This window comes from Phanerochaete carnosa (genome assembly GCF_000300595.1).
Source record: "Phanerochaete carnosa HHB-10118-sp unplaced genomic scaffold PHACAscaffold_1, whole genome shotgun sequence".
Taxonomy (NCBI): domain Eukaryota; kingdom Fungi; phylum Basidiomycota; class Agaricomycetes; order Polyporales; family Phanerochaetaceae; genus Phanerochaete; species Phanerochaete carnosa.
Genome location: NW_006767628.1, coordinates 2,528,787 through 2,556,224, shown reverse-complemented (window position 1 = coordinate 2,556,224; position 27,438 = coordinate 2,528,787). Strand labels below are relative to the sequence as shown.

The following is a 27,438-nucleotide window of genomic DNA, read 5'->3' as shown; positions in this document are numbered from 1 at the left end:
CCGCCTTCCGAACTGCAATTGGAGGTGTGCTTCACGGCCTCTCATTCGCTTTTCGTCTTCATGCAGTCACGACTCTCTGCTCAGCGCATTCGTTCGTTTATCTCCTTCTACTCTTGCTCGCAGACACGCTCCGGCTCGTCTAGAGGTATCGCGACATGCCTACGCGCGAGCAAGCAACTGAGGTCGAAGGCCACCTCTCGGGTACCACTGGCATTGCACGCTGGGAAACATGTGGGCAAGCGCATTCAAAATTTCTGTTCATGTGCTGACTGTGTTATTAGAGGGCTTTTCATGCTACCGCGTCCCGAGCCGCACCGAAGAACCCATACCAGGTGCTGGGTGTTTCCAAAGACGCTTCACAGGCTGACATCAAGAAATCATACTTTGCGGTAAGTTCGGGCTCCTGGTGGAACTTCGATGATTCGCAGATCTGATCCACCTGCGTAGCTTGCGCGCAAACACCATCCAGACACCAACCCAGACAAGGATGCGAAGGAGAAGTTCGTAGAGATTCAGGAGGCTTACGATGTAAGCCATAACTGCAAGACGTCCCCTTTACGCAACTCACAAATTCTCCGTAGCTTCTAAAAGATGAAAAGAAGAGGGCCGCATACGATCAATACGGGTCTGCTGCTCAACAGCCGGGATTCGATCCGAATGCCTTCGCCGGTGGTTTCGGCGGTGCTGCGGGAGGCTTCCACTTCCAGGATCTTTCTTCGCTATTTGGTGGAGGGCGAGCAGGGGCACGCGGTTCGCAGGCAGATTTATTCGAAACCCTGTTTGGCTCTTTCGGAGGAGCTGGACCTTCAGCACGACAGAATATGCGCGGGGGCGATATAGAAGCCTCTATCGGTGTCTCGTTTATGGAGGCCTGCAAAGGCACTTCACGTACCATCACCATTCATCCGATTGTCAACTGTCCGACATGCTCCGGTACAGGTCTGAAAGCGGGTGCTAAACGCTCGACATGTACCTCTTGTGGTGGCTCCGGAACCCGAACCTTCGTTTTAGACAGTGGCTTCCAGATGGCTAGCACCTGTCCATCTTGCCAGGGCACTGGTAGCACGATCCCTCGCGGAAGTCAGTGCGGCGACTGTGGCGGCGTCTCGCAAGTCAGGACCAAGAAGACAGTTAAGGTTGAAATCCCTGCGGGTGAGCGAACTTTATTATTCATTTAGCGACGCCGTCTTTTGAGACTGGTCTCCAGGTGTCGAGGACGGCATGACCATCAGGATCCCGAACACGGGTGATGCTCCCCTTTCTGGCAAGGGTCAACCAGGTGACCTCCTTGTCCGTGTCGGCGTCGCGAGCTCCAAGATGTTCCGGCGACAAGGTACCAACCTCTATCATGAGGTCCGCGTGCCGTTCCACACTGCAATCTTGGGCGGCCGCGTACGCGTTCCCACCCTTGATGGCGAGGTGGATGTACGCGTTCCTGGCGGAACACAGCCTGGAGAGGAAATGGTTTTGAAGGGACGAGGCATCCAATCTGTGTACAGCGGCAACAAGGGTGATCTTTTTGTCATGTTCTCCGTCCAGATCCCGAGGTGCGCTCTTTTTACTCAATCCCTGCGCCCAGCTGACCACAGGAGCAGGACACTTAATAAGCGACAACGAGAAATTCTGCAAATGTACGCAGATGACGTCGAAGGGCGCGCGCCAGCGAAGTCAAGCGACGACAAAAGTCGAGCAAGCTCGTCAAGCCCAAGTCAAGAAGCAGCAAATGCAGATAACACAGACGCTAATGGTACGGCTTCTTTCTCTTCCTTTACGTACCCAACTACGCACAAAAGTGGTTGGGTGTCCCGTACTTGGCATAGGCTGAAAGAGCTCATCGGCCTTTAACCCTCCATATAACAATCCGCTTTACCCGCCCACGCCGTTTATTGATGATCACCATTTTTTGCATCCGGATTCTCATGACTGCAACGTGCAGAGGAACCAACGCAAGACGGATCGCCATCTGATTCAGACCGGACAGAGGGGGAACGTGACCGAAGGAAGAGAGCCGCTGCGCTGTAGACTGGTCAAGATCACGAACTCTTACAAGGGCCGGCTGTCGAATCGCTCTAGAATTTCTTATAGTAATAGTTCCGCAGTAATGAATACCTCCACATGCTCCGCTCACGGTATTAGAAGTTTTGCTGGTACTAGAAAATAGCTATCTACCCGAGCAGTAGTGGTAAGCCGCTCATCCGCTGAGGGCAGCCATGGGCCGTAAGGCGTGGATAAGTGGCATCATCACTGCCGTTCCATGCGGGAGAGAGGAGCGCACGTTCTGTTTCACTTGGTCAGAAGGCCTCAGGGCGTTCTACGCGGCCAGATAACGTTGACGATCTGTTTTCTCTCGAAGCTTGTACTGTCCGTCACGGAATGCGGTAAGGGAGATACGGCGCCGGCGAATTCAAACTTGCTCTCGGTCAGTGATTTGCTGAGTTTATTCAAAGCCTATCGCCGCGTGGAAACATCCACGAAAATGCTGCTGTGGTCGAGGCCTCTGGGAAGAGGTAACCCTAGAATTATTGCGGTACCTGTAGCCTGCAGCGCGCTCCTTGTGGCAGGGAGACTGGATCTGTCCCGTGCCAAATGCGGCGGGACCTCTCCTGAGTCTCACCTTCTGCATGCACGTCTCTCCTCGACCACCACATAATCCTTGACATGGGGTGTCCGTAAATGCCTTCTTTGATCTTCGGGCTCGTAATTCCGGTCGAAAGAGGGCACAAAGGCTATCGTTTGTCGAGTGACCCGTGTCCACAACTCGGTCATTTGAATCGAGTCTTGAAGATCTGAGCTCCCTCGGTGGAGACACCGTTCGAGAAACTATGTAGCATTCTCTTGCACATCTGGGCTATTCATGACGTTGTCGTTGAGGTGGGCAGGTCGGCATATGCTGCACCATGGGACGTATAAGTACGCCAACGTATAGCGAGTATGTATCCACCAGCTCTCGGCCGTTGTCTATTCGCTCAACATTACACGTTTCGCGTCGCCCAAAAAACTTCATTATGAAGCTTGACGACAGTCCCACTAGCCCGGCAGCGAAAGCACCAGCTTCTGCTCCTGAGGCAAAGTCTTTGCCGGGCTATAAGCCTAACGCGCCGTTCTCTCCTACCAATTCGAAAGCGTCATCGACTTCTACTCTTGTCGGAGACTACGAACCGGCGAAGCCGCCTCCATTGTCGACCTTTCGGCTATTTCTGGCGCACCTTGGGTTGGTACCCAAGACACAGTCTTCTTCAAACATGAGTTGACGAAGTGTTCTAGCGCCGCAATTACTCTGTTCCTAGCCACAACTGACGCTGTAAGACCCTTGCCTTCTCTTCTGCTCACATTAAATGCTAATCGTCTGACCTTCTGGATGTGAAGACAATCGTGTCTACGATCCTGCCAACGATATCTAGCGACCTCAACGCGTCACAGTTGGAGTACACATGGGTCGGCGTGGCGTACATGCTCACGCAGACGGCTTTCCAGCCCTTGTACGGGAAAATATCCGATCTTCTAGGGAGGAAGGTAGGCCCTTCCTGATGGCTGTTGTATATCATACCTCTAAAGCTTGATTGCCGCAGACTGTTCTCTACAGCAGCATGGTTGTCTTCGTGACGGGTTCCATTCTGTGCGGCGGTTCTCAGAGCATGCTCTGGCTTATCATAGCCCGAGCGCTCGCAGGAATCGGCGGGGGAGGGATCGTCAGCCTGGTGTGGACGATCACCTCCGAAATTGTGGAAGAGCGGTCCCGTGCGAAGTGGTCTCAGGCCCTCAGCATCACCTGGAGCTGCTCGGCGATAGCTGGTCCTCTCCTAGGCGGTGCCTTCAGCAGTAAGTGCCGAGCTTCTACCCGAGACAATCTGGGCTGAAAGGACCCTAGACAGCAAGGGCTTCTTGAGTTGGAGATGTGCATGTGAGTCCTCACATTATCCCACGGGACAGACCCCTTGAATGGATACCCCCCTTAGTTTACCTCAACCTCCCTGTTTGTCTTGTTGCTCTTGTGGTGCTTCTTCTCGCACTCCGCGGAGTAGACGTGGGTGTGTCTCGACAGACGTCATGGCATACGTTTGCACATACCTTCGACTTCCTCGGCTTGTGAGTGCCGCTCAAGCCGACTGGCTACCCTTAGACTCATGTCGCTGCGCAGGTCATTATTCATGTGCGGAAGCAGCTGCATCATCATTGGCTTCAGCTTTTCCGGGAGTCTGGGATGTAAGTCTGATATCGCCTATAGATTTACCTCCCGTAGTCGCTTATGGCAACTCCCTTAGGGGACAACCCCGGAACATTGATTTTGATCATATCTGGGGTAGCCGTTCTCATTCTCGGAGGATGCTACGAAGTCCGAACAAAACGTGATGCGCTATTCCCGCGAACCGCTTTTGTTGATCGCACAACAAGTGAGTCTTCTCAAACCGCACAGAGATCGGCTATTAACTGTATTCCAGTCATCATCCTCGCTATAAACTTCTTGCACAACTTATGCTTCAATGCTGGAACGTTCTATCTAGCGCTTTATTTCCAGGTGGGTTATGCCCTCGTGCTCCCGCTTTGAAATTGACAGTTAGCTGCCTTCTGCCAGTCTGTTGAGAGCCTGAAGCCGGTCATCGCTGGTTTGCACATGTTGCCGTATTCACTGGGGTCATCTGTTGCTTCTCTCCCAGGTCTGTCCGCCCTTTATCTTCCGATATATTGACTCATGGTTGGTGTAATTAGTCGCCTGGTACATCTCATGGCAGCAGAAGAGGACAGGCGGCATCAGCGCGCAAAAGCTTATGATAAGCACCGGTTTATGTCTGGCAGCGCTGGGATTTGGTGGGTCTCCTGCACTCATGGTGGTATGCAATGCGACTAATCCAACTCAGGTCTGATGATCACACTTAACGACTTGTCTTCTCGCATTATCCAGAGCGTTTTCCCCTTGCTCTGCGGCCTCGGACTCGGCATGCTTTTCCACGCACCATATCAGATTTTCACCAAGACCCTCCGTCCTAAGGAGCTCGCATCTGGAACGAGTGCATTCTTTCTAGTCCGCTTCACAGGCGCCACCGTTGGCCTCGTACGTTGTGTGTCAGACCACCGGTGTATATCACTCAAGGTTCGCAGTCTGTTGCAGGGGCGGTATTCAATTCTCGCCTGTCGCAATTGTTGCCAAACGGCATCGGATCCCCTTCTGATTTCAATCTTAACCAACTTAACCTCATCACTCCCCTGGCTTTACAACTCGAAGTGGTACACGCAGTATCCGTGTCGATCCAAGTGGGCGACATTCTCACTATCAGGTGATCTCGTGTTAACATAATTGTCAGACCATATGGGCGATATGCTGCCCTTGCTTGGGCGTGGCGTTTCTGGTCGGTAGTTTTACTAACGCGTTCGCTAGTTATTCGATTTAACACCCTTTGATCAGATTTCACTCTTCCTGAGAAGGTTAGCCTTCAAAGAAGACAACCGACTAACCACCGAATCTGACGAAAAATCCACTGATGTCGTGCCGTCAACCTTGTCGGTCGCCGGTGAGCTACACGTGTAATGACTTTCTTCGTGTAACGTCTTCTGTTTCGGACCCTGAGCTCGAATTATAACTCACTGCAATTTTCTACTGAACAGTTGTACACTGTAGTCTACTTTCGTACTATATGCTCTGGATACCCTGTTGTGGCAACACGTGTAAACTACCGCAAAAGACTGTACTATCTACCCTGAGCGCGTAATAGAATATTCTGCTGTGAGAGGAGGGGGAAATAAACGCTCAGAGCCACTTGGATCGGGGCAGGAAAGTTTTAAAAGTGCCTGCAGTGTACGTATGGTACTGTCAGCATGCTGTTCAGGGTCAAAACGGAAGAATAAACTCTAGATTCACTTGTAGATGCTGCCGTTATTCCGCGCATCAAATGGTCCAGAGCCCGCTGAAACTCATAGAGCAGTTTAGCCAGAACCGCAGATACGAGGAAGGTTGGTGATCCCCTCGGCGGTCATGTTCCTTTCTGAGAGTGTACCCCTTGGAGTCTGGAGCCTTTTATCAATGCCGTGCAGGGTAAGAACAACGTGTAGGGACACGGCGAGAACAGAAGCTACAGACGTAGTCATCAACGTTGCATACTGAGACCGCTCTATTGGACGCTGGCTTCCACCGGGTGATCAATATGCTGCGTACAAAGTTTGCGCGTACGGAAACTTTGCGCTGAGAAAATTCGAAGGGGCATGTGAACGTGAGTATCATATGACGGCAGTGTCTACAGATGCAGTAAATGGCAATGTCGGAGGGCTGGAGGCACAGGCCAATCCTCCGACAGGACGCACTTTCATGATTGGCGAGACGTACTTTCGTTACTGTCCATGCCAGATACAATGGCCAGTACCAAGATGCATAGTTTGGCTCATGTACGTCCTATACCACCACGATAAGGGCTGCAAGAGGTAGCTGTGTCATAATGTGAGTGTACAAAATGATGTCGGATGATTGAAAGACAGATCCAGGCGATTGCGTGTAAACCACAGAACGCTACTCCGCCTTCTTCTCTAGTGATCTATAGTCATTGTCTAGACCTCGGACCGGCTGATGTGCATCGTCGTCGTATAATATAAAGGCCCCGATAGGCTCATCGTTACGTACGGCAATGGAACATCTTCTTGCGGACAGAAGCATCGGATGTCCGTGCCATACGCTCGCGTAGAGGCCAACAAAAAGGTAAAGACGCCTGCATCCTGGTGGATATACTGAGTCTTCTGCTGCGGATTAGCAGGATTAGCACGGCGTTGCTTAAGACCTAGACTTCAAGCAATTTAACGGGGACTGGCCTAACGTGGATTATTGGAGCATCGCGGGAGAACCTGCAAGAGATGAGGTCACAATGAGTCCACGACACGCTCGCGCGTTATAAGTCAAGGCTTGCGCAAGCTCTGTTGTATTCGAAGGTGTATTCCTGTTCGCGTAAGGATCTGGGTTATTCCCACAAGCATGGTTGAAGACTGCTGTTCGCGTACCTCAACTCCGCACGCTACCCAGGACCACCTTTGAAGGCAAACCTTGGAGCTTGGGCGGTTGTAAAGAGAAGGAAAACGTTAGCGACGGTCTCGGTGCACCAGTCCATGAACCAGCACCGAGGTCGACCGCGGACATGGGTTCTTGAGTCTATGCTCGGCGTGAGGCCGCCCACATGAGGCCTACAAAGCTACACGGAGGATAAGACGGATCCGAGCATCCAAGCCCCGAGGAATGAACGCGAAGCGCTTGTCATCTGTAACGATGGCACAAGGGGATAATGAGAATGAGAGTCTCCGGTGAAGCCGCTAGCTGTGGGCTGAGACTACATCCTTACGCACCCCCGAAACTGTCTGCATTTTCGAAAGCAGGAAGCAAAATACTTTCTACAAATGCTAACACTCAAGAATGGAGTCCACGCTTGAGAAACAAGCATTTAACATCTAAGAGTTATCGAAAGCTATAGCGCGCACTCGAAAGCGCCGTGGAGCGCCAGGGTCAGAGTATGAAAGCGGCATTAAACGCAAACCGCGGGCGTCTGTTGGAGATTTGTGCGTGCGACTGTCGTGTGACCGCCCTCGCTCCTTGTTTCTGACCACATTGAGTCCTCTACTCTCCGTTCTAAAGTGATAGACACAGCCTACTCTCCGTCTGCATGCAGGATTTACGTCTTTCAAAAATTAACCACCTCCCAAAGCAATTGGGTAGCATCCTCCGCTCGCTCGGCCGCATTTTTACCTCATTTGAGCCGCAGAGTACCTCTATGTTCCCTGCTGTAGGACCGGATCTCCAGCCTATAGCGCTTTCCCTCGGTTACGGAGAACGATTGTCGCCCTATTCAGTCCCGGTCTCTTCGGTGGCTGTGGGGGGTAGTAGCCCTTCCATCCGGACAATAAGCCGATCCTCCTCATCGCTTTCGATACCTTTCGATGATGATGAAGTCGACGTCGTGCGCGTAGAAGGTGTGCGACATGCAGAGGGCAGACTGGAAGCTCGGTGAGTCACCTTTTGGCCTATCTTGGCTCACGCCGCCGTCAGCTCCACCGACCGCATCTGTGCACGGAAGTTCAGCATGTCGTGGCTTGGTCTGAAATAGAGCCTTAGTCCTGAAATACTCAGACTCATTCATTCATTCGTTCTAGGCGATACAAGACCTCTGTGTTCGTGGAGCAGCTGCTCACGATTCTTCTGAAGCTGTGCATCCCCACGTGGACCCACCGCGGCATCACGGCGGAGACAGTAAAGATTCAGAAGGTTTCTGGGTCGCTCACCAATGCTGTCTTCTTCGTATCGTGCCCTTCTGTCCCACATACCTCCATTCTACTCCTCAGAATCTACGGTTCTTCATCTGGCACACTCATTTCTCGTCCACGAGAACTCCACACTCTTCATTCACTTTCTTCTCGATATCACATTGGTCCGAGGGTGTACGGTACCTTTGAAAACGGCCGTGTAGAAGAATACTTCGACTCGAGCGCATTAGCAGCGGATGATCTGCGTAATGCTCAAATCAGTACCTGGATTGGTGCCCGAATGGCGGAGCTCCACCAGGTAGACGTCAATGCTGTCGAGCTGCAGGAACCACTCGCATGCTCGCATCCCACTGACGCTCCCCACCCGTGGCAGCTTGGGGTCGAGAAGAATGTGAAGTCGTGGCTGTCATCCGCCCAAGAAGTACTGTCATTGCCTGCTGTCTCTGACGAACTTCGCAAATCGTTTGCACTCGACGAGTTTGAAGTTGAGTGGACGCGGTACGTGACTTGGTTGAAGGAGTGGGAGGGAAAACACGGCGCCAGCCCGGCCGTGTTTGCACACAATGATACACAATACGGCAACCTGCTCAGGCTGAACAGTTGTGCTCCAGGTTCTCTCGAACATCACCAGGTACGCTTCGTGTCTGCAATCACATCCGTCGCATCGCTTATACACATCCTTTCCTAGATTATTGTCGTCGATTTCGAATACGCGTCACCCAACCCGGCTGCCTTCGATATCGCAAACCACTTCCACGAGTGGACCGCCGATTACCACGGCGAGACTCCACACATCCTCGACCCGTCGCGTTACCCTACCCGGGAGCAGCGTTTTAACTTTTACCGAGCGTACCTGACGCACTACAAGCCGTCCATCGTGAGCCCAGACCCGCTGGAGGTTCAGGAAGAGCGTCTCGAGGCGCAGGTAGGGGCCTGGAGCCCTGCGTCGCACGGTATGTGGGCGCTGTGGGGTCTTGTGCAGGCTCGCGAGGCGTTGGACGGGACAGACGGCGAGCCCGAGTTCGACTATGTTAGCTACGCGCTGTGTCGCATGGAAGGATTCCGGCGGGAGTTGCGAACCTTGTTTGTCTGACGCGTTCTGTGCATGCTCACGGCCCAGTTACGGGCCTTTACGTCCTGACGACTATGTGGCATACCACCCGTATTAATACCCGCAAGTTATTGTAATTAGCTATGCTCCTCGGATTTAATGTTCAACACATTCCGGACACACACGACCATCGTTTGAATCGACGGATAAATGAAATCATTTATTGGAATAAACATATGTGCAGCGTGAGTGATTGTAGCAAGCTATCCGAAATGTTCGGGGGAACAAGTCAAGATCTGCAGAAACAACGATGGATGAAATGAAGACGATAGGCATGATGAGAGAGGATATTGGATAGCGAGTTTGGAACACAAGAAGTCAGATGGGAGAGAATTAGTATGCACACAGGTAACGGGTGGGACAGGACAGTGAGACAGACAGTAAACCACACAACGAGCCACAGACTCTAGAAAAGAAAGGATGATTACAAGTGTCCTCCAGTAAAGAAAGGGTCACATCAAGAGCACTTTCGAAGTGACTTGTCCTTCGCAATCATACTCATGTACGGGGCCGCATGGTGCGCCCTAATTTAGGCCCAGTTGTTCTCGGCACGCCGAGACGCAGGGTACTCTGCCCAGGGCATGTTTCCCTTGAGCTCGCCACCGGGTATAGACGAAAGCGGGTACGCGCTCAGGTGCCCCGCCGCGCGCGTCGCGGAGCCCCAGTTGCCTGCGCTGCCCGAGCGGACGTGTCCGTTCATGCGCGCGGCGCGCTGGGACTGCATGTCTGTGGCCACACTGAACTGCCCCTGGTTCGGGGCGGTCGGCGTGGTCGCGCTCAGATCGAACTGGATCTCGCCGCCGTTGAATGAATGGCGAAGGTTGGGGTTCACGTCGGTAGTTTTGCGGACGCGCGGCTAAAGGGATTATGCGTTAGCGTGGAGAACGCGAGGTGTGACGGCGTCAACATCGCATCTCACCTGTGCGCCGACAATGTCCATCCGTGCAGCGGCATGTCTCCCAAAGTCTGGCGCGGCGGTCACGGGACCGGGAGACATGGCCGGAGCTTCGTCGTTTGACGAAACAAGAATGCCATTGTGGGTGAAGGTGGGGAACGCAGACTTGTTCTGCTTCCCTGCATTCGGGTCCAGCACCGAGGTGTCGACCCGCAGCGACCCCGGACGTCCGCCGAAGCCGGTAGCTGGAGGCGTCGTGCTCACGCTTCCAGGCTTGTTCGCACCCAGAGGTTCTTGGCGCTTCGCAGAGATGCGAGCAAGGAGAGAAGTTGATCCTTCATTGGGGTCGCTGTCAGAACGTGGGCGTTGTTCGCCCGCGCCATGTGAGGCAGCGTTATCTTGGCCGCCGCCTTGGTTTGCAGCACCTGGCAGCTCCGTGTGGATGAAGCAGCAACGCTTGCCGTAAGGGCAAGAGCCAGAGACCCAGAAAGTCTGCGACCAGACGGATCAGCTCAGGGCTGAGAAACCGCTCGCAAGAAAAACTCACCCTGCAGATCTCCGTTTTGTACTAGAACGATCGTTGAGTACTTTCCATGCTACACGAGACACATATACACACCTTGGGGTGCCGCTGCACCAGTCTCAGCTCCTCTTCTCCGTGTGCGAACTGACACTTGGCTCCATAGCGACAGCTTCCCTTCTCCTCCCAGCTCCTGCACAATTCCGTCTTGTACAAGCCCAGCTTCCGGTTGTTCGCGTTCGGGCCAAGCCCGGAGCTGCTTTCAGGAGACTGTGTGGCCTGCTGCCTGTTAGATCCAACGGCTGTAGCACTTTGCGCGGACGGGATGCCGTACTGGCCAGTAAACTGAGGTTGGAGCCTTGCCATCATGGCGAGATCAGGACTGGGGTAGCCCTCGGGGCCAGCATAGAACTGGTTGAACATCGCCATATTGGGCGGGACCATGGCGGCGGGACCGTATATTTGGCCGGCAGCGAACGCAGCTTGCATGTTGGTGTTGAGTAACGCGAGCACGGCAGGGTCGCGGAGAGATGCTGGGTCGGAGGCGGAGTGCTGGTGGACACCGCGATACGGCGTCTGTTGCTGGAGCCGTGCCATCGCGGGGTTCTCAAGAGGCGGTGTAGGCAGCATCATATCGTACAATTGCTGTCCACCTGCCACTGTCAAGGGCAACGGGCCAGGATAGCCAAAATTCGGTGGACTCTGCATGACCGTCGGGACCGGCTGCGGAGGCGAGAAGGCGCGTTGGCGGAATTGGGCGCCCGAGGCTGCAATGCCAGTCGGACGATTGGCAGCAGCGTAGGGAGCGGACGGTGCAGCAGAACTGGCAGCGTGCGCAGTAGGGCCTTGAGCGAGAGAGCCATACTGCTGGCGAGGAGGCGCTTCGTAGCTTCCTTGGGTCTCGTCTGAGCGAGTTCCAAGGAGTGCCTCTTGAGATCGGGAGCCTTGGCCAACCAGCGATGGATAAGTTGGTTGCTCAGCTGGCGCCTGTCGCTCTGGAGTGCCGTTTGGACTCGACCATGTCTCGGGAACGCCCGGACTCCCGCCAGCTTGTTGCAAGCGCAAGAGGTCCGCTGAGGATAATCCTCCGCTATAAGAATGCGGGCGATTCCTGGATTCGCCCATACCACCAACTTTCAACGGTGTGTACGGTCCCGCATGCAGCGTCTGTCCGCCAGAGTAGGATGGTGTGTGGGAGGAGGCGGTGGTGTCGGCTGAGGAGCCGCGAGAGTGTGAGCCGAGGGTGCCAGGCTGATCGAACGCGTTCGGAGACTCTGAGCCAAGGCTGGTCTCTGAAGACGTCTCGAGGGGGCTGGTCTCGATGCCGACAACACCCAAATGGCCCCGGAGATGAGGCGGGGTACGCAAATGAGATTTGTGTTCGGGAGGATCCTCAGTAATCTGCAGCTTCACCATATCATCTGCAATATCCCACTCTGCCAAGACCGGGTCAACGAGTTGGCCTGAGCTGCTGATCCTCCACCTACCGCCCCCGTTCGTGTTGGTTGCGATCGGCCTCCCAGATCGCTCAGCTGGAAAAAAAATGAGAATATGAATTTCAAGCACAGGACGAATGACACGGCACGCGCACGTTTTTGTAACCCTACCGACTGCGGCCTCCGTGATGCGCCGCCTGACGCCGGTAAGATGTCTCTGGATGACATGCTCGTTTTTGCTTGGTTGCTGGACAGGAGGTCTTCAGGTTTGTGTGGGTAGAAGTTGGCGGGAGAGGGCGATTTCGTGACGGATTCGTGCATCATTTTAACCTGGTGGAGCACGCGCAGCGATGTTGGACTTGAGCACAAGCACGCGGCTCGGCAAGGGCAAGGCGACTCACCAGATAAAGATAATGTCGTCGTGAGCGGGTCCGATAGAGGTTGAGATGATAAAAATTGCGTGTTGTGTGATGTTAGAGAATAATCAACGATGTGTGCACAGGTTGGAAAGATGGCTGGAGGTCGTGAGCACAGGAAGACGAGATGCAGACAAGCCGCTGGCCGAAAGCTCTCGTGTAGTCTAAGGAGCAAAGCGTGGAGCTGGTCGGTGCCCGAGGACTCGAGACGAGGAGGGCGGTGAATCAGCACTCGAGACCGGGCGCGCGATGCGGTCGTGAGATGATGGACTAGAGCGATGCGTGTTAGATGGAGAACGACACTGGGTGGACCCAACTGAGACTGACGACGAGCTGCGCTTTGTTGGTGTGTTGAAGAGAGAGAGAAAGGGCGAAGGAGAGTGCGAGAGGGAGCCTTGCGGCTGCCTTACGGAATAAGTCAGGGTTTGATTGCAACGTGCCTGCGTCGCGGAACTGATATTTTACGACGCCATCTCCTCATCCAGGCTCCAGCACGATGTCGGCCTCAAGACATGCTCGTTCGTCGTGTATCTCGACTCCATCTGTACGTCTCTCGCTCGTCCGCCGCACCCTCCAGATCGCCTCTGCTCGTCCTCGACATCAGCCCCGTCGCTGCCCGTCTCCTCTGCGCGCCACACAAAAGCGGATGTTTTCCCACATTCTTGATGGGCGTCCGCGATCGGCGTTCAAACAGGACGCTCGCCCGTCCGCCGCCTCTGCGTACTTTTAAAAATTTCGCTCTGCAGCGAGCCATCTCACTCTCGAAACACAGCAAGCCTCGCGCTCCGCAGCTGCCTCTGCAACAAAAAAATCTCCGCGCCCCCAGGAGACACTCCGGGCAGGACGAGGGCTCCCCCGCAGCGTCAATTTCCGTCCACACGTGTTCCGCGCGAGTCTCGCTTCTCGCGGAGGCAGATCCCGTCATCCCGATGCGCGCTCTTGCCTTTCTTGGCGGCAGTATTCGAGTTACACACTGGTTTGTCTCATCTTTTGCTCTCCCGGCCGCCGGCCAGTATACATCTTAATTATTTCTAACAACTTCGCGGACACAGGCCAACACTCCAGGACCAATTCCCGCGAACATTGGGAGCGTCGTCTCTGTCCGAGAATCCTCATTCCATGCTTCGCACAGTTCAATTTTGCGGCGGCGTTTGCGCTTGTCCTCTGCGTCCTTTATTTCTCTGAAAAATCCGCTACCTAGGCCTCTCTATCGACCACTTGGAGGACAACATCAACAGCAAGCCCGATCATAAAATCTCCGTGAACGTTGCGATGGAGCACTCCTACCATCTGGCGCTGTGTACCGGAGCGTAGTGTAAATCACCACCTCGGAATAGGCGGCTTGCCGTAACACAAATGAACGTGTCCATTCTATGCTGTGCGCAGTCGCGGCGATGGATTCTTTTCTTCTCTCTTTTAGAGCACTGGGGCGGAAATGCAGGCGAAGCGGGCCCGGACGAAGATTCCACCCGCACGAGCCGTCAGTTCCTTCTTCAGAATTATCGACGCACCAAAGAGGCGATCATGACCAACGCCTATTGAATTCAGATTGCCTCGTGTCCCTCCACACCTTGTGGCCAAATCGATGACGAGTATCGCCTTTCGGCATGGCGCTTCTCAGAAGAGATCCCTCTGGCAAATGCGTCTCCTGCTCCCACCTGCTCGCCGTCGGTTCGGCCACAGGTCGCTCTGATAACGGCGCTCGCATCGACCCAGCCAGGTCTCGTACTCTCTTCTCAACCCCAATTTAATCTCTGCCAGCACTGCTGACCTCCCTCGATTCTGTCTCACCGCGCTTAGTAGGTTATCATGAGAACCCAGTCAGGCAAGTTATCCGTCTCTTCCTCACTCCACTCGCTTACGCTTCTCGTGTCCATCGCCAGGACTGCTCTACTTCGCGGCAGTACCATTAACCCCTAGGTACCGCCGATAGGGAAGGTACTCTGATAGATTGCAGTCGGCATAGAATATTCTACGACCAAGTAATAAAGAGATCGATCCAACAAGCTCAGACACGCCCTGCATTCTCCATCGCACTCTGTGAAAGCTTCCAAGCACTCGGGACAGGCTTCGCAGAGCCAACGTAAGACGCGTCCCTTGGCGGCTCGTCGCACGAACGAGCGTACGCCGCCGTGCGCGCCGGGACTACTGCCTGGGGACACGCTCGGGGACAGGGCGACGGACACCCCGTCGAACGGCTTCCGCCAACACACCGCGTCCCACCCTTGTAACGCCTCGCTCGCTTGTGCGGCGCGAGGAGCCTCGGGTTCGCTCGGGGTGCGGCTAGCGGTGCCTATCTCATTCATAGATGGCCCTCGAACTTTCACATGGGCCGTGCCCCGAAGCTTCCCTGTGGATTGCGCTTGCATCAACGAGGTCGGGCTCCTGCCCTCGGTGAGGCCGTAGAGCGCTGGGGACAAAATTACATGTCCATGGTGGTGGGTTACGGTCTTTCGGAAGGATGCCTGCGCTTAGCCTGTCACAACCTCGACGTGTATATACATTCGACATTGTAGTAAGTAGAACATTATGAATTGGACATGCAACTTATACAAAGGTTAATTCTGATCGTTAACTGCATCGATCTCTGGGTCACGGGTAATATACATGTTGCACCAACGCTCAAACGGCGCGCCGCTCGTGTGAGTAGATTGACTTACACTTAAGCGGCCTGTACGGAGCACTTTGCGCGAAGCGTCACGCATCTGACAAAAGATCAGCACTCTCGCCGGTACGGCTGCATTAGAGTTAACTTACAGTACGACGTGCCCACCAGCATGGTAGACAAGTTCTGCAGTTGATCTTCGTCAAAGACCAGCTGATCCTTGTGCCAAGTGTCCTGCGAAAGTTTTGTTAGTTGCGTCCACCGCTGCCATGGTCACACATCCGGCGTACCTGGTGTGTCTGTATGGGAGAAGAGATACGACATGACAAGCGTGAGTACTACAGCTTAGATCAATGGGGGCATGACCGACCTTCTTGAATTCCGATGCGCACTTGCGTATCGTTGTCGACACCGGTATTGGGTCCGTTGCATGGGCCGCGAGGACTAGGCGCAGGCACAGGATATTAGCCTGAGCGCTGTGACGCAAGCGTAATGAAGAGTGCGTACTATCGGTCAAAGGAGGTATCCAGGGCTCGACCGAATACGGGAAGCTTGCAACCAGAGCGCAGAGACCTAGGATCGCCGAGTGCAGCGTGCGGAGCTTTTCTTGGTATGCAGGGTCCCGCCGAGTGGGAAGCTTCGTCCTCCGCGCGAGTGCAATGAAGCGGTCCTATGGATATGGAAAGTGAGCACGTGTGACGGAGAAGATGCACGAGAGCGTACCCTGAGGGGGATAATGCTCTGTCTCTGCGAGCACCTGACCACGCCGGTCAACATCTGCGAAGCCATTTCGCGTACCTCTACATTCTCATCCGAGAGGCATTCGAGGAGGACGTCCATCATTCTTGTCACCACATCGCCTGAAATGCACATGAGGTTGCGGTAGAAGAAGACCAGTAAGGTGGGGAGCGCATTCAGTCGGACTCGCCATGACTGCTTAGAGTGTCAGAGAGCTATGTGACGGTGGTATTTGTGAAGATGGCTTACATCTGACGACTTGATAGTATCGAGGAAATGGTTGGCAACGACATGCACATCGTCCGTCGGGGCATCAACCGCGGAGAGCACGTAAAGCACAGCGGAGCTATATTTTTGCAGGTCGGAGCTGTCATTAAGCTCGGACATCCGCAAAATTTCGGGGCTAGAGCGGATATCCCAAGTGAGCTGTTGCCGGAAAACCGTAAATTCCAAAACTCACAGCAAGGTGAGTACATATGGAAGGACAAGAAAGGGGTGCGGGCCATGTGCAGACGTCCATATCCATTGCAGGGCTGTATAAAAGCTAATGAGACTTGAATCCAGTTACGGAGGTCTTGGGGAGACTCACTAGTAAGCCCAACCTTGTCGTATTGCGACTGGCTGACCCGGGGAGGCGGCAATCGTTCTTCTCGCCACTTCGGGAAGTTCTCTGCGATCGCCTGGACCTTGTGAACGTATCGCGCGTTCCTGTAGATGATGAACGGCCAGTTAAACCAAAAGCAATGGTTAAAAATACCTGATACCAAACGGGTCTGGACTGTTCCTACAGCTCGCAAGTAGGGCTTCCGCATTAGGGTATGATGGTCGCCACTGCTCTGAAGTAATGGCCGAGAGATTGTGCGCTATGTGCTGCCGCATCTGCCGGGCAAACCGTTAGTGTTAGACAGGTTGAAAAGGAGTCGATGCTCACTTCTGCATAGCCAGTGTTCGCATTATCTAGGAAGAGGTTCATGTAGTCGTCGCACAACGGTTCAAAGCATGGCCAACAGCAATCCACAACAATGCCAAAGAATGTTAGCGCCTTGGTCACTGCCAGCATATTCAGTTACTAAGACACAAACGTGCTGGACCACGTACTCGCAAATGCGGAGTCGCCATGGAAATCCAGCTGCAAGGACAGCACCCATCTGACCATCCGCTCAACTCGCCGGTAGTCATGATCCAATAGCTGTTCCTGTGTGCGAGTTAACAAAGGCTACGGAGAATGGAACGAAAGTGACATGCATTGATCACGCCTTCCCAAAAGTTGAGCGTGTCGGGCTTTATTTGGGCGTAGATATGTGCCCAGCGAGCCATGAGCCACTCCCAGAGCCGTTCGTAGTGCTGCTGAGGCCAATGCTTGGCACCTGAGCTAGGGAATTAGTACGAGCTGTTCCTCCTCGTCTCGCAGTGACTGACCTCGGAGAAGACCGGCGAGCATTTCTGCGCCAGCACGCTGTTGATACCGATCATTGTCGGTCAGAAGTGGTTCTAGGACAGCCAGCATCTCGTCGAGGATCTCGTGCTCAAACATTTTCGCTTAAATGTTACTGTCAGTATTGGGTCAATGCATCCCGACGATTTTCTCCAACGTACCCAACGACTTGACGAAGGCAGTGTTTTCCGTGCGTAGCTTCAACGTTGTCGGATTTTTGCTCGACTCTTGTCCCAAAAGCGCCGCGAGCTGACTGAAGAACGTGCCGCCTATAACGACCTCACGCATCGCTTGCAACAATGGCTGAGACGCGGACTCCCAGAGGAAAGGCGAGGTACCTGGACCAACAGCGCGGTAGCCCTTCACAGAGTCCTTCCAGACGAGGAAGCCGGTGACGAGCTTGTCGACGTAACAGGAACCAGAGTCATCGAGCCTTACAGGTTCCCGGAGCCTAGAAAAGAAGGTTGAAGGATCACCGACAGGAACGTCCGTTCGTAGCGGACTTCGCCATTCATCCAGCCAGAGCTCATCGCTCGTTCTCGCGTATGTTCGGATCTTGACGTGGGACGTCAACTTGACAATCGCTCTGGCAGCTCATGGTCAGTATGCGACAGTACCTGTCACTATAATCTACACACTTTTGAGCAGTAGAGCGAATCGTCAAGTGAGGGCTGACAGAATGTTCGGTGAAGAATTTCGCGACTGATGGGGGAGGCACGGAATCCCTTCGAAGTAAGTTCGCAAGGAATTTGGCCGCTATTTGGATGTAACGCCACTGTGATAGAGGTCGGAATACTTCGCTATTATAGCACCGAGGACACTCACATGAGTTGTAGGCCTCTGTGCAACATTAAGGACCGCTGTCACCTGCATCCCAATGAGACTCTTCAGCAGCTGAGTATTTGGAAAAACTGGCTCACGTCTTCTCTGAACCTCCGCGTCTTCAGCTGTCCTCGTGCAGCGGCCTTGGTTAGAGCGTTCTGCGATAGATCTGGGTCTATTAGGTTAGGCGAGAACTCCTGTGCAAGCTCTTCTAAGGCGGCTTCCACGCGACCAGCATCGTCCGTGAACGCGTCAGTGTGAAGCGCCTCCTCTGTCATAAACGAAAGAGCATCCTGTGCCACAGTGCCAACCAGCTTCTGTATTGAAGGCTAAAACTCTTCCTTCAGCGTGGATAACGCAGCGAAAATTTCTGAACCAACCTTCTCCTGGTGCTGGCATTCTAGCAACGAGATCATATATTGTCCATGGAAGTGGGGGTCTACCAAACCAATTGATGAGAACAGTGAGAAACATGGCGAGATAAAACTCACCGGCGAGTGCATAAGACGCTTTTGCGGAATCAGATCAGCGGTTCACACAGAAAGAAAAATGAAAAAATCTCACTAATGCCTTTGCTCCACAAGAGATACAGCGCGCCTTTCATCTGGTCAGCATCCTCGCCCTTGCCAAGCGCTTGAAAGAGCCTGGGCAAGCAGTACCGAGTCGAACGGAGATAGTACTGTCCGGGCTTCAGCATCTGGAGTAATGTAACAGCGATATCCGACTTACTCCGCATGCATTGTGCAGTACAGCTTGAGAGTGTCTAGAATCGAGTTGGTCTGCAGTTCATGCCGGGACGAGCGGACACACTTACCGTCTTACCCTAGTGTACGGGGAGAGAGACAATTCGACAAGATCTTCCAGCAGAAGGTCATCGAGTTCTGCACGGCGGCGGTAGAGGGAGTGCAAGTAAACGCGCCCGGCGTGGTAAGCCTGAGCACGCTTGATGAAGGCTTGACGCGAGTTCTCTCTTTGCCGTGGCCACATTCGGTTCAGGCTGAGAAGCAATGTTTTAGCCCTACCCTGTCAGATACGCGGACGATTGGACGTACTCTCTTGACACTGTATATGCCTTCTGCAGTCCATCGAAAGTACTCCTCGTGATAGCATATTCCAGTAGGTATACGTCAATCGCCTTTGAGACACTGATGACGGCGTCAATGTGGTCTTCGCCTTCGGCCTTCTGCCTCAAAGCGAAGGCGGCGCGATGGATAACCTTGCCGAAGCGCGTGCGATGAGCCAGTACTTTTTGATAGCGTGGATCGGCAGAATTCTCAAGTACAAAACCGGCCCTGACATTGAGAGGCGTGACCAGGAGACCTTCGACCTCGGTCTCAGCGTAGAAGCAGGGGTTCTTAACCTCCTTTGAACCTTCTAGCAGGATGGTTGGCAGCCCACCCCAGATAGATCGTATCGAGTGGAGGTAGCTGTACGCAATGTGAGACTGCAGTGGAGAGGAAGAGAAGTCGGCGTTACCTACCGACAAAAGTCGTTGCGATCAATGCTATTCCAGTGACCTGCTGACTCGAGCAGGCGTTCAATTTTATCCAGTGACGGTGCGCCGATCCTGTCCAGGATCTCGATGACGAAGTCAACCTCCTCCACGGACGGAACTAGAGGCACGTTGATGATACCATGTCAGAAGAAGGGGTACTTTGCGTACCATGCCATTCAAGCTTCACGTCTTCGGGATTCATGAGCCGGCCCCAGTGCAGATTGTGATTCCTATCGAACTCTAACCGCATATAAGCTCTCTGACATCAAGTGACACGCAGACTTGTGGACACACCTGGGTCATCCCACTCGTCACTGTTCACGAAGCGTGCGTTCATTGGGTATACTGCACCAACAGTATGTAGGATCCGGTGGATCAACCGACCTGTACCACTGTACCCACGCTCACTCTTCGTCTTCTCGATCAGAAGTTGCACAAGTTCTATGACATCCTCCTTGTGCTTGAGAAGCTAGTGGCAAGAGGTATCAGTTACGAGGATCCTGGTCTTGGGAGACATACCCACCGCAGGACCACCGTACCCGAGACATCCTCGCAAGATGGACATGTCTATCGTTGATCAGTCACACTGTAACACCTTGTCACCAGGAAGGGTTGACATACTCCAATGCAGAGTGGTATCAGACGGTACCGCTGTATGGGTCGACGTATTTCTGATACTCGATGCGCCGTGCTTAAGTTCCTCCTTGATTTGACCAATGCAAAACGGCAGGAACTTCGCGATCACTTTCTCGGGCTGTACGCGCGCGAGGCAGGCAACAAGCTGCCCGAACGCACGGACGGCGTTCGAGCGGGCATTTGTCGTGCCATAATCGAACACAAGGCGCAGAACCAGGTCGAACAAGGGGTCGGAGAGCTGCAGGCACAAGATGTCGAGCGCACCCTTGGTAGACTTAAGCACTGCTTCTTCCATCTTGCCGCCTGTCGTGTTCTTCTTCCCGCCTTCCTCTGGCAGATTCTCGAAGAGAGCGAGGATCCTGCGAATGAGAGCTGTGACCCAATCTGTGCCATGAAAGTCGATCTGTAAGTCCTGCCTCAGGCTGATTAACGGCTACACGTACCTGCAAAACCGGCCGTACTCTCGCGTGCAAGCGTACGTTCCTCTTCACGGCTCAGGGTCGGTTTCTCACCCGGTTCTGTGCCATCAGGAAGGTGGATATCATTCGGCTGTGCGTCTATCTCCATCATTCCCTCCGCAGGTGTGCTAGAAAGCGGAACGCCGCCCTGCTGGATAGACAGGTCTCCTATCTTCATGTGTTGGACGACTGAAACGATGAACATGGATGTACAGAGAGTCTTCATGGGATCGTTCTGAAGCAATGTTAGCCTAAATTGATTGGTGAGTGGGTAACAACCTACCAGATCGATACCAGGGATACACAGCTCCAATAGTGGGGCGATATGCTTCTGCCCGCCAAGCCAAATCTTCTCGGATACAAGTGGTAATGCCACTCCAGACAGGGCTGTTAGTACGGCAGTCGTCCGGTGCGTCTCATTGACCACTTCCAGCCCGCTATATGCGCGCTCCAAAATCTCAGGCATGATGAGATTTGGGTCTAGCATTGCGAGTGCACGCAGCGCGCCTTGGGCGTAGGTCGCGGACACAGGGTCTTTTGCGAACATAGCAAGCAGTGCTGGTGTACGCAGAGTCTTGACGAACGCACGCCGAATCGTCGCGGTAAGTCGGCGAGTCTGGGAAGGACAATTGAGGCGCAGTCGCAAAAGGAAATTTATTAGTGCACTTACGACCGGTGTCTTGCATGCTGACTGCTGCTCTTCCTTCCATCGCTTGCAGAACTCGGCGGATAGTCGTTGGATGAAGCTTGTCAGCTGATGAGAGAGGTTTGTTACCGTCTTTGATAAATCTCGAACGAGAAATGCTCACAGCCAGAGTCCAATGGCCGTGGTTGGACGGATGAAAATACGTCTCCGTGCTGGTTATGAGCTTATCTAGAGAGTCTAGAGCCCTTGACCCAGCGAGATAACCGGTCTCAGCGTTACTTGTGGCATCTGTGGGAGAGTCGCTCCGGTGTCGGATTGGCCCGTCGGTGGACATAGAGTACACGAAAAACTTTGCAAGCGCGTCTGTAAATACATATTATCAATGAGTTATCACGTAGCAAGCGATTTTCGCTTACTGAATCTGACGATAGGCTTCTTAATTCTCATTGAACCTTTGTCGGCCATGCTATCGGCATGTGCGGCGGTAGTGCTTGCACCCTATAATACGTGAGAATGCGCCACACATCATGCGCTGCTAACTCACTCTAATAGACCCAACCGGAACATCTGAACAATTTAGTGTTAATAAGACTCGTTTCCAGGGTTTGTTATACGTACTCATTGCACCCAAAGCCTTTCCGATGAGCACAGTCCACTCGGCATTTGACCATATACCGACATCTTGCCACTCTGCACCTCCTTCTTCCCCCGCATCACCGAGTTTACCAGCGACGTGCTCCTCAGACAGCTCTCCACACAGTTCGAGGAGCCGGTCGTCAATGACGCTGGAGTTGAAGGCCTCCCAGAGCTTGAACATGAGAGGCATGTAAAGGTGAACGTGTGTGGGGGGAAGGAAATTAGTCATAACAGGTATCATGGTCAGGATATTCTGTAAATATGACCATTAACTTCGTGAACCTCAAACGAATGCTGACGGTTCTTACTTCCTGAGTGATTAAAGGTGTGAACTCGGACAGCATATTAGGTATCTCAGAGGCGGGGTAGTGTCTGCGACACACTTCTGCAACGAAGAGAAGGACGTTCACGACATTCCGGCTAGCATACATGGCGTTAGCTCTCAGAATGTTTATGTGCTGTGGCGCGACTCACTTTGGGTCGTGCAGCCTGCGCTTTGGCCACAGCTCCTTCTGCAAGGCGCGCCACAAGGGTTGCCACGGAAGCTGCAGGTCCTTCGCTTCGAGCTTGCGCTTCTGGTCGGGCTTGGTGGAGAGCAGCCGAGAGAGCATGTCGGCCCAGCTACGAATAACACGGGGCTCTAGCCCTGGCACGAGACACAGTTCATAATACAGGCGAGCGAGCTTTGCTCGCGTGGTCTTCGGGATAGGGTAGCGCATCAAGAGCCAACTGCACGCGCCTCAGTCGAATTCGGCGCGCCCGAGCGCATATAGCCACGTACCACTGCAACGCTCCGTCCCATGTAGTGAGTACGAGCCAATTCTTGCTCTTGGCGCAGATGGCGATCTTGCCAACGATGTATTCCAGATGGGCCTGCATGTCTTCTACGGACTCGCACTCGTATGGCAGGGAATCAAGGTAACTCTGCAGAGTGGCTCTTTGTCGGTCGTAAGTGGCAGATTGCCGGGGAGACATCTCGCCCGACTCGAGAGGAGAGTCGGGCACTGACATTTCGTCGTCATCCATCTCGTTCTTGGAGGCGTTGGAAAGTAGACTATTTATGACGGAGCTGAGCGGATCGGTGTAATCCATCGGAGGTGTGGTTTGAGGACTGGGCTTACCTTGTGATATATATGAGCTCCTGGGAGCTTACGAGTTCTTCGGTGACGCCGGCCTGTTACAAATATCGAGGCCACGCAAGCCGTACGGGAGAAAGATGCGCGCTGCGGGCGACGCGTAGACACTCCAAGTCTTGTGCTGAGAGAGGACGCTCCAGATCAGATCGTCACTCGGGCCGCTCACGTGGCTCCCGCCGAATTTCCTATCCAGGAACCCCGACTGCGTGGCGCTTCTGCTGTTCCGGGTGCGAGCGCGCGACGACCGCGACCAGTGCTCACTGTTGAACACGATGTTCCAACTCCTCCAGCCCGCCGTCTGTCGGACATTGTCCTCCGGCATTCGCTCATTCTCGAGCACCGCCGCCAAACGCGTTTTGCAGGGCGGCAATGCCACTTCGTCGAAGCTGAAGCCTCTCCTATGGACCACTGCCCTTGCTGCTACTGGGTTGCTCGCATGGCAGTCCAGCTCGACTATCCAGCTCGATGCAGAGCCTGTTCAGGCTGAAGAGACAAGTGTGCATTGTAGCTTCTCCATCTACAAGCCTCATGTGCTAACACCCGTGTCGTGCAGTCGATCCCGCGTCTGGAATCGCGTTCCCGAACACCCTGAAGGTCCAGTCGAAGCAGCCGCTGCCGACATTTGAGCTCGTCGGTGTTGGCGTTCGGACAGTCTCTTTCCTGGGCATTAAGGTCTACTCCGTCGGACTCTATGCCGACCTGAACGGCCCCAAACTCAATGTGCGTATTCTCGTCCTTCCTGCGCTCTCAGTGACTAACCTCCAGAAGCACAGATATCCAAGTCTGCCACGCCTGAGGAGAAAATCGAACACATCATCAGGAACTCTGTCTGCGTTCTCCGCATCGGTACGCGCCTCCACCTCTCACTACACCCTCCACATGCTCAGCAGTGCGTGTGAGACTAGTCCCAACCCGCTCGACGTCCTTCTCGCACCTCCGCGACGGTTTCATGCGCGCCCTCCAGGCGCGTCTCGTCCTCGCAAAGCAGCGCAACAGTATCACCGCAGACGAAGAGCTCGCGGTGCAGTCTCCGCTGCGCAAGTTCAAGTCCATGTTCCCAGGCACACCGCTCCCCAAGGGCCAGGCGCTCGATATCCTGCTCGCACCGCCGGAGTTCAGCCAGCAACGGAGCCTTATCGTTCGTGACCTCGGTTCGGTGCAGAGCGACTGGCTGGCGCACGAGTTCTTCCTTGCGTACTTTGAGGGAGATGGGCTTAGTCCGCCGGTATGTTCACCTCATATTCAACGATGACACGCGCGCTCACATTTCGTGATTCAGCTCAAAAAATCTGTAGCTGAGAAGCTGAAAGACTTCGGCAATTAGTGTATAGGTCTATAATACGTGCCTTGATTGCTCGTCAATTGGCTTCAGTGGTGTAATGCCGCGGACCGGCCATACCAAGTGTGTCAACAGACCAAATATCGATTCTCGGATAAAGTTACATATTATATTCGCTATGATACATGCGATAGTGTTAATATTTTACACGCATAAACTACTTGCATTTCCGGTCAGCACAGGTCCGCTTCATCCATTGCTTCCAAGTCCGATGGGCAACGTGTTTAATAAGCGACCTTGGTGGTCAATCCCATGAGCTCCCGCTCGTAGCACCGGTGCTTGCTGACTTCGTGCGCAAAGCTGGAGACGAAGCCCTTCTTGTCTTGTGCGATCTTGAGCGTGTCGGCTGCGATCGTCGAGGTGCTGACCTTGCCGACGGTGACGACGCCCAACGAGGAGACAACATCGTCACTGTTCAAGTCGGTGTTGTACTCGACTCCAGGGAGCATAACCGCCTCGCGCAAGAACAGGACGCCTGGGAGTGCGTTAACGCCTCATACAATACTCATCCACCGAAAAGTCGCTTACCCTCACCAATGGCTCCAATGGCCTTGCAGTGGCCAAAGGCCTCCCGAATCCAATGGATAGCACGTCCGTTCCCCGCGAGCGCCTCAGCACTCTTGCGACCGCTCGGAACAATGAACGCGTCAAAGAGCGTGCTGCGCTGCCCCTCAAGGTGGTGGTCCGCCCACACGCCACCCTTGCCGGAGCCGACCTCCGCGCCGTCGGGGTACACCCAGCCGCGGCGGGGGCCGATGATCCAGGAGGTGGCCATGCCCGCCTTGATCGCCGCGCGGAGGCCCTCGACGAGCGCGAGGTCGAAGCCGTCCGCGACGAGGATCGCGATGCGGCGCGACTTGATCGTGGGCTCCTTGGGCGCGTAGTACAGCTGCGAGAGCGTCGGCGTCGCCTTGCCATGATTCGCGCGCGCGGGCTCCTCAGGAACGACGCCGCCGACGTTGATCGCGACTTGCTTCGCGAGGTTGAAGTCGATGTTGTTGAGCAGCTTGGTGTAGGTCTCGTACACGACCGGATCGTCGCAGTGCGACAGCTCAAACGAGATGGCGCTGATGAGATGCTGCTTCTCGTAGTCGGTGAGCGAGTTGTAGAACAGCTGCGCCTGGTTAAAGTGCTCCTGGAACTTGGCTCCACGCACGCGGGCCTTCATTCCGGCAACCTTTTGGTTATAGCTGCAGGCCACGTTAAGCATCAACGTTCGCATGATGAATGTGCACTAAAACCTACTCGTAGTACCCGCCCTCCTCACAAGGCACGGGTTTGAACTGACCAGCGCGGTTCGGCCAATAGTTGAGAGTGCCTTGATAGATCTTGTGCCTCATCTTGCCGTCTCTGTTAAAGTTCATAACAGGGCAGACGGGCCTGTTAATCGGAAGCTCCTCCCAATTGATACCAAGACGACTGATCTGCGTATCGAAGTAAGAGAAGTTGCGGCCCTGCAGGAGAGGGTCGTCGCTGAAGCCTATGCCTGGCACAACGTGCGAGGTGCAGAAGGCAACCTGCTCAACCTCGGGGAAGAACTCGTCGGCGTTGCGGTTGAGGACCATCTCGCCAATGACCTCGAGGGGAACGAGCTCTTCGGGCCAGACCTTGGTCGCATCGAGAATGTCAAAGTCGAAGTCGTGCTCGTTAGCTTCAGGGATGACCTGGATGGCAAACTGCCACTTGGGGGACGCTCCATTGGTAATCGCCTCCTCGAGATCTTTGCGGTGGAAGTCTGCATATGATTGTTAAAAAACAGAACGTCGCTTCTTCTAAATGGAACTTACCAGGATCCTGGCCGGCGATCTTCAGGGCCTCGTCCCAGACCAGGCTGTGGACACCAAGCTCGGGAAGCCAGTGGAACTTCACGAAGAAGCGTTCGCCAGAAGCATTGACGAGAGTGTAGGTGTTGACACCGAAGCCCTGCATCATGCGGTACGAGCGAGGGATACCGCGGTCAGACATAACCCACATAACCATATGTGCAGTCTCGGGCTGGAGCCCGGCGAAGTCCCAGAAGTTATTGTGCGCACTCTGGCCTTGGGGAACCTCGTTATGGGGCTCAGGCTTGACAGCGTGAATGATGTCGGGGAACTTGATGGCATCCTGGATGAAGAACACAGGGACTACGAGGAAAGTCAATAATATGACTGTTAGGGGACATTGCGCAATATGGAACTCACTGTCGTTTCCGACGATGTCCCAGTTGCCCTCGTCAGTGTAAAATTTGGTGGCAAAGCCTCGGACATCTCGGACAGTATCCTGAATAATGTTGTTGAAGATCTACCAAGGCAATCCCACGCAAAAATTTTTGAGATACTCACAGCACTGCCTTTGGAGCCCTGCACAGTACTGAAGCGGACGAACGTCGGTGTAGTGCGCGACGGATCGGTGAGGACGGAAGCATAGGTGTACTTCTTCGCGGCATCACTGTACACCTTGAAATACCCGTGCGCACCGGCGCCGCGGGCGTGGACGACACGCTCTAGTAGGGCACGCTCAGCAGCGTCGGACTCGAAGCCAATAAACCGCTTTACCAGGAATACGCTCGTGGTCGAACCGGTGAATCTTCTCGCGGGCGATCTGGTCCTCGAGCAGCGACGGTCCGGTGTGAGTGCCGTCTGACGCCTTCAGCCTGCGCAGACACGGTCAGCGCATGACGTCGCGCAGTGTGGCGTGAGATTTATTTACCAGTTGTCGGTGTCTGAGACCAGCACGCCATGGTCGTTGCTGAGGTAGTTCTCCTGCTTGAGGATATCTTTCTGCAAGTCTGCGATTTTCTTCGTCTGCGCGACGGCAGTGACCTTTTCCTTGAGGGCACCGGTCAAGCTCATGATGTGTTTCGCGTGTTAAGTAGTACTTGTGGCGCAGGGTCGAGAGGCGTC

General features: G+C 54.1%; 7 protein-coding genes across 7 annotated transcripts; 4 read left to right on the top strand and 3 right to left on the bottom strand.

Moving 5' to 3' along the window:
* Positions 1-60: 60 nt before the first annotated feature.
* On the top strand, positions 61-1,845 carry PHACADRAFT_24074 (uncharacterized protein; the record flags this gene model as incomplete). Its single annotated transcript, XM_007389514.1, has 5 exons — positions 61-201; positions 282-389; positions 448-528; positions 582-1,152; positions 1,208-1,845. The coding sequence occupies 5 exons, from the start codon at positions 61-63 to the stop codon at positions 1,843-1,845; spliced, it is 1,539 nt and encodes a 512-aa protein (XP_007389576.1).
* Positions 1,846-3,262: 1,417 nt separating this feature from the next.
* PHACADRAFT_83878 (uncharacterized protein) lies at positions 3,263-5,387 on the top strand (the record flags this gene model as incomplete). Its single annotated transcript, XM_007390217.1, has 12 exons — positions 3,263-3,301; positions 3,367-3,513; positions 3,570-3,819; positions 3,894-4,086; positions 4,139-4,203; positions 4,263-4,391; positions 4,440-4,516; positions 4,574-4,655; positions 4,708-4,806; positions 4,857-5,050; positions 5,098-5,250; positions 5,301-5,387. Coding segments are annotated over 12 exons (1,515 nt in total), but the record flags the coding sequence as incomplete, so codon positions are not given.
* A 2,328-nt stretch (positions 5,388-7,715) lies between these two features.
* Positions 7,716-9,456, top strand: PHACADRAFT_247010 (uncharacterized protein). The gene is made up of 3 exons (XM_007390216.1): positions 7,716-7,972; positions 8,119-8,860; positions 8,918-9,456. The coding sequence occupies exons 1-3, from the start codon at positions 7,740-7,742 to the stop codon at positions 9,320-9,322; spliced, it is 1,380 nt and encodes a 459-aa protein (XP_007390278.1). The 5' UTR covers positions 7,716-7,739; the 3' UTR covers positions 9,323-9,456.
* Positions 9,457-9,527: 71 nt separating this feature from the next.
* PHACADRAFT_247008 (uncharacterized protein) lies at positions 9,528-12,463 on the bottom strand. Its single transcript, XM_007390215.1, has 6 exons — positions 12,347-12,463; positions 12,243-12,287; positions 10,855-12,191; positions 10,783-10,803; positions 10,260-10,727; positions 9,528-10,196 (listed from the first exon to the last, which is right to left on the bottom strand). The coding sequence occupies exons 3-6, from the start codon at positions 12,169-12,171 to the stop codon at positions 9,870-9,872; spliced, it is 2,133 nt and encodes a 710-aa protein (XP_007390277.1). The 5' UTR covers positions 12,172-12,191; positions 12,243-12,287; positions 12,347-12,463; the 3' UTR covers positions 9,528-9,869.
* A 2,649-nt stretch (positions 12,464-15,112) lies between these two features.
* Positions 15,113-23,161, bottom strand: PHACADRAFT_110597 (uncharacterized protein). Its single transcript, XM_007390214.1, has 39 exons — positions 22,860-23,161; positions 22,553-22,807; positions 22,387-22,498; positions 22,061-22,331; positions 21,987-22,009; positions 21,859-21,940; positions 21,606-21,805; positions 21,467-21,550; positions 21,080-21,412; positions 20,782-21,031; positions 20,324-20,722; positions 20,226-20,269; positions 19,997-20,171; positions 19,871-19,942; positions 19,688-19,820; positions 19,260-19,634; positions 19,022-19,204; positions 18,937-18,970; positions 18,772-18,886; positions 18,699-18,716; positions 18,588-18,646; positions 18,306-18,536; positions 18,211-18,252; positions 18,024-18,160; positions 17,547-17,971; positions 17,370-17,489; positions 17,196-17,317; positions 17,049-17,145; positions 16,882-17,000; positions 16,708-16,829; positions 16,540-16,658; positions 16,411-16,483; positions 16,200-16,353; positions 15,936-16,145; positions 15,720-15,882; positions 15,583-15,656; positions 15,503-15,511; positions 15,365-15,446; positions 15,113-15,312 (listed from the first exon to the last, which is right to left on the bottom strand). The coding sequence occupies exons 1-39, from the start codon at positions 23,102-23,104 to the stop codon at positions 15,305-15,307; spliced, it is 5,769 nt and encodes a 1,922-aa protein (XP_007390276.1). The 5' UTR covers positions 23,105-23,161; the 3' UTR covers positions 15,113-15,304.
* A 325-nt stretch (positions 23,162-23,486) lies between these two features.
* PHACADRAFT_155945 (uncharacterized protein) lies at positions 23,487-24,538 on the top strand (the record flags this gene model as incomplete). Its single annotated transcript, XM_007390213.1, has 5 exons — positions 23,487-23,709; positions 23,768-23,934; positions 23,988-24,060; positions 24,102-24,439; positions 24,494-24,538. The coding sequence occupies 5 exons, from the start codon at positions 23,487-23,489 to the stop codon at positions 24,536-24,538; spliced, it is 846 nt and encodes a 281-aa protein (XP_007390275.1).
* Positions 24,539-24,777: 239 nt separating this feature from the next.
* On the bottom strand, positions 24,778-27,387 carry PHACADRAFT_84742 (uncharacterized protein; the record flags this gene model as incomplete). The annotated part of the gene is made up of 8 exons (XM_007390212.1): positions 24,778-25,028; positions 25,082-25,743; positions 25,799-26,288; positions 26,341-26,679; positions 26,737-26,815; positions 26,878-27,038; positions 27,091-27,188; positions 27,245-27,387. The coding sequence occupies 8 exons, from the start codon at positions 27,385-27,387 to the stop codon at positions 24,778-24,780; spliced, it is 2,223 nt and encodes a 740-aa protein (XP_007390274.1).
* Positions 27,388-27,438: the final 51 nt, after the last annotated feature.

Bases quoted from the DNA above. Each gene is read 5' to 3' on its own strand.
- PHACADRAFT_247010 (XM_007390216.1), top strand. From the start codon at position 7,740: ATGTTCCCTGCTGTAGGACCGGATCTCCAGCCTATAGCGCTTTCCCTC. The intron at 7,973-8,118 runs GTGAGTCACCTT...CATTCGTTCTAG, and splicing joins GAGGGCAGACTGGAAGCTCG to GCGATACAAGACCTCTGTGT. The intron at 8,861-8,917 runs GTACGCTTCGTG...ATCCTTTCCTAG, and splicing joins GTTCTCTCGAACATCACCAG to ATTATTGTCGTCGATTTCGA.
- PHACADRAFT_247008 (XM_007390215.1), bottom strand. From the start codon at position 12,171: ATGGTGAAGCTGCAGATTACTGAGGATCCTCCCGAACACAAATCTCAT. The intron at 10,728-10,782 runs GTGAGTTTTTCT...GTCTGGTCGCAG, and splicing joins ACAAAACGGAGATCTGCAGG to ACTTTCTGGGTCTCTGGCTC. The intron at 10,197-10,259 runs GTGAGATGCGAT...TAATCCCTTTAG, and splicing joins TGGACATTGTCGGCGCACAG to CCGCGCGTCCGCAAAACTAC.
- PHACADRAFT_110597 (XM_007390214.1), bottom strand. From the start codon at position 23,104: ATGGATGACGACGAAATGTCAGTGCCCGACTCTCCTCTCGAGTCGGGC. The intron at 22,499-22,552 runs GTGAGTCGCGCC...CATGTATGCTAG, and splicing joins CGCAGGCTGCACGACCCAAA to CCGGAATGTCGTGAACGTCC. The intron at 15,883-15,935 runs GTACGCTCTCGT...CCATATCCATAG, and splicing joins AGAGCATTATCCCCCTCAGG to GACCGCTTCATTGCACTCGC.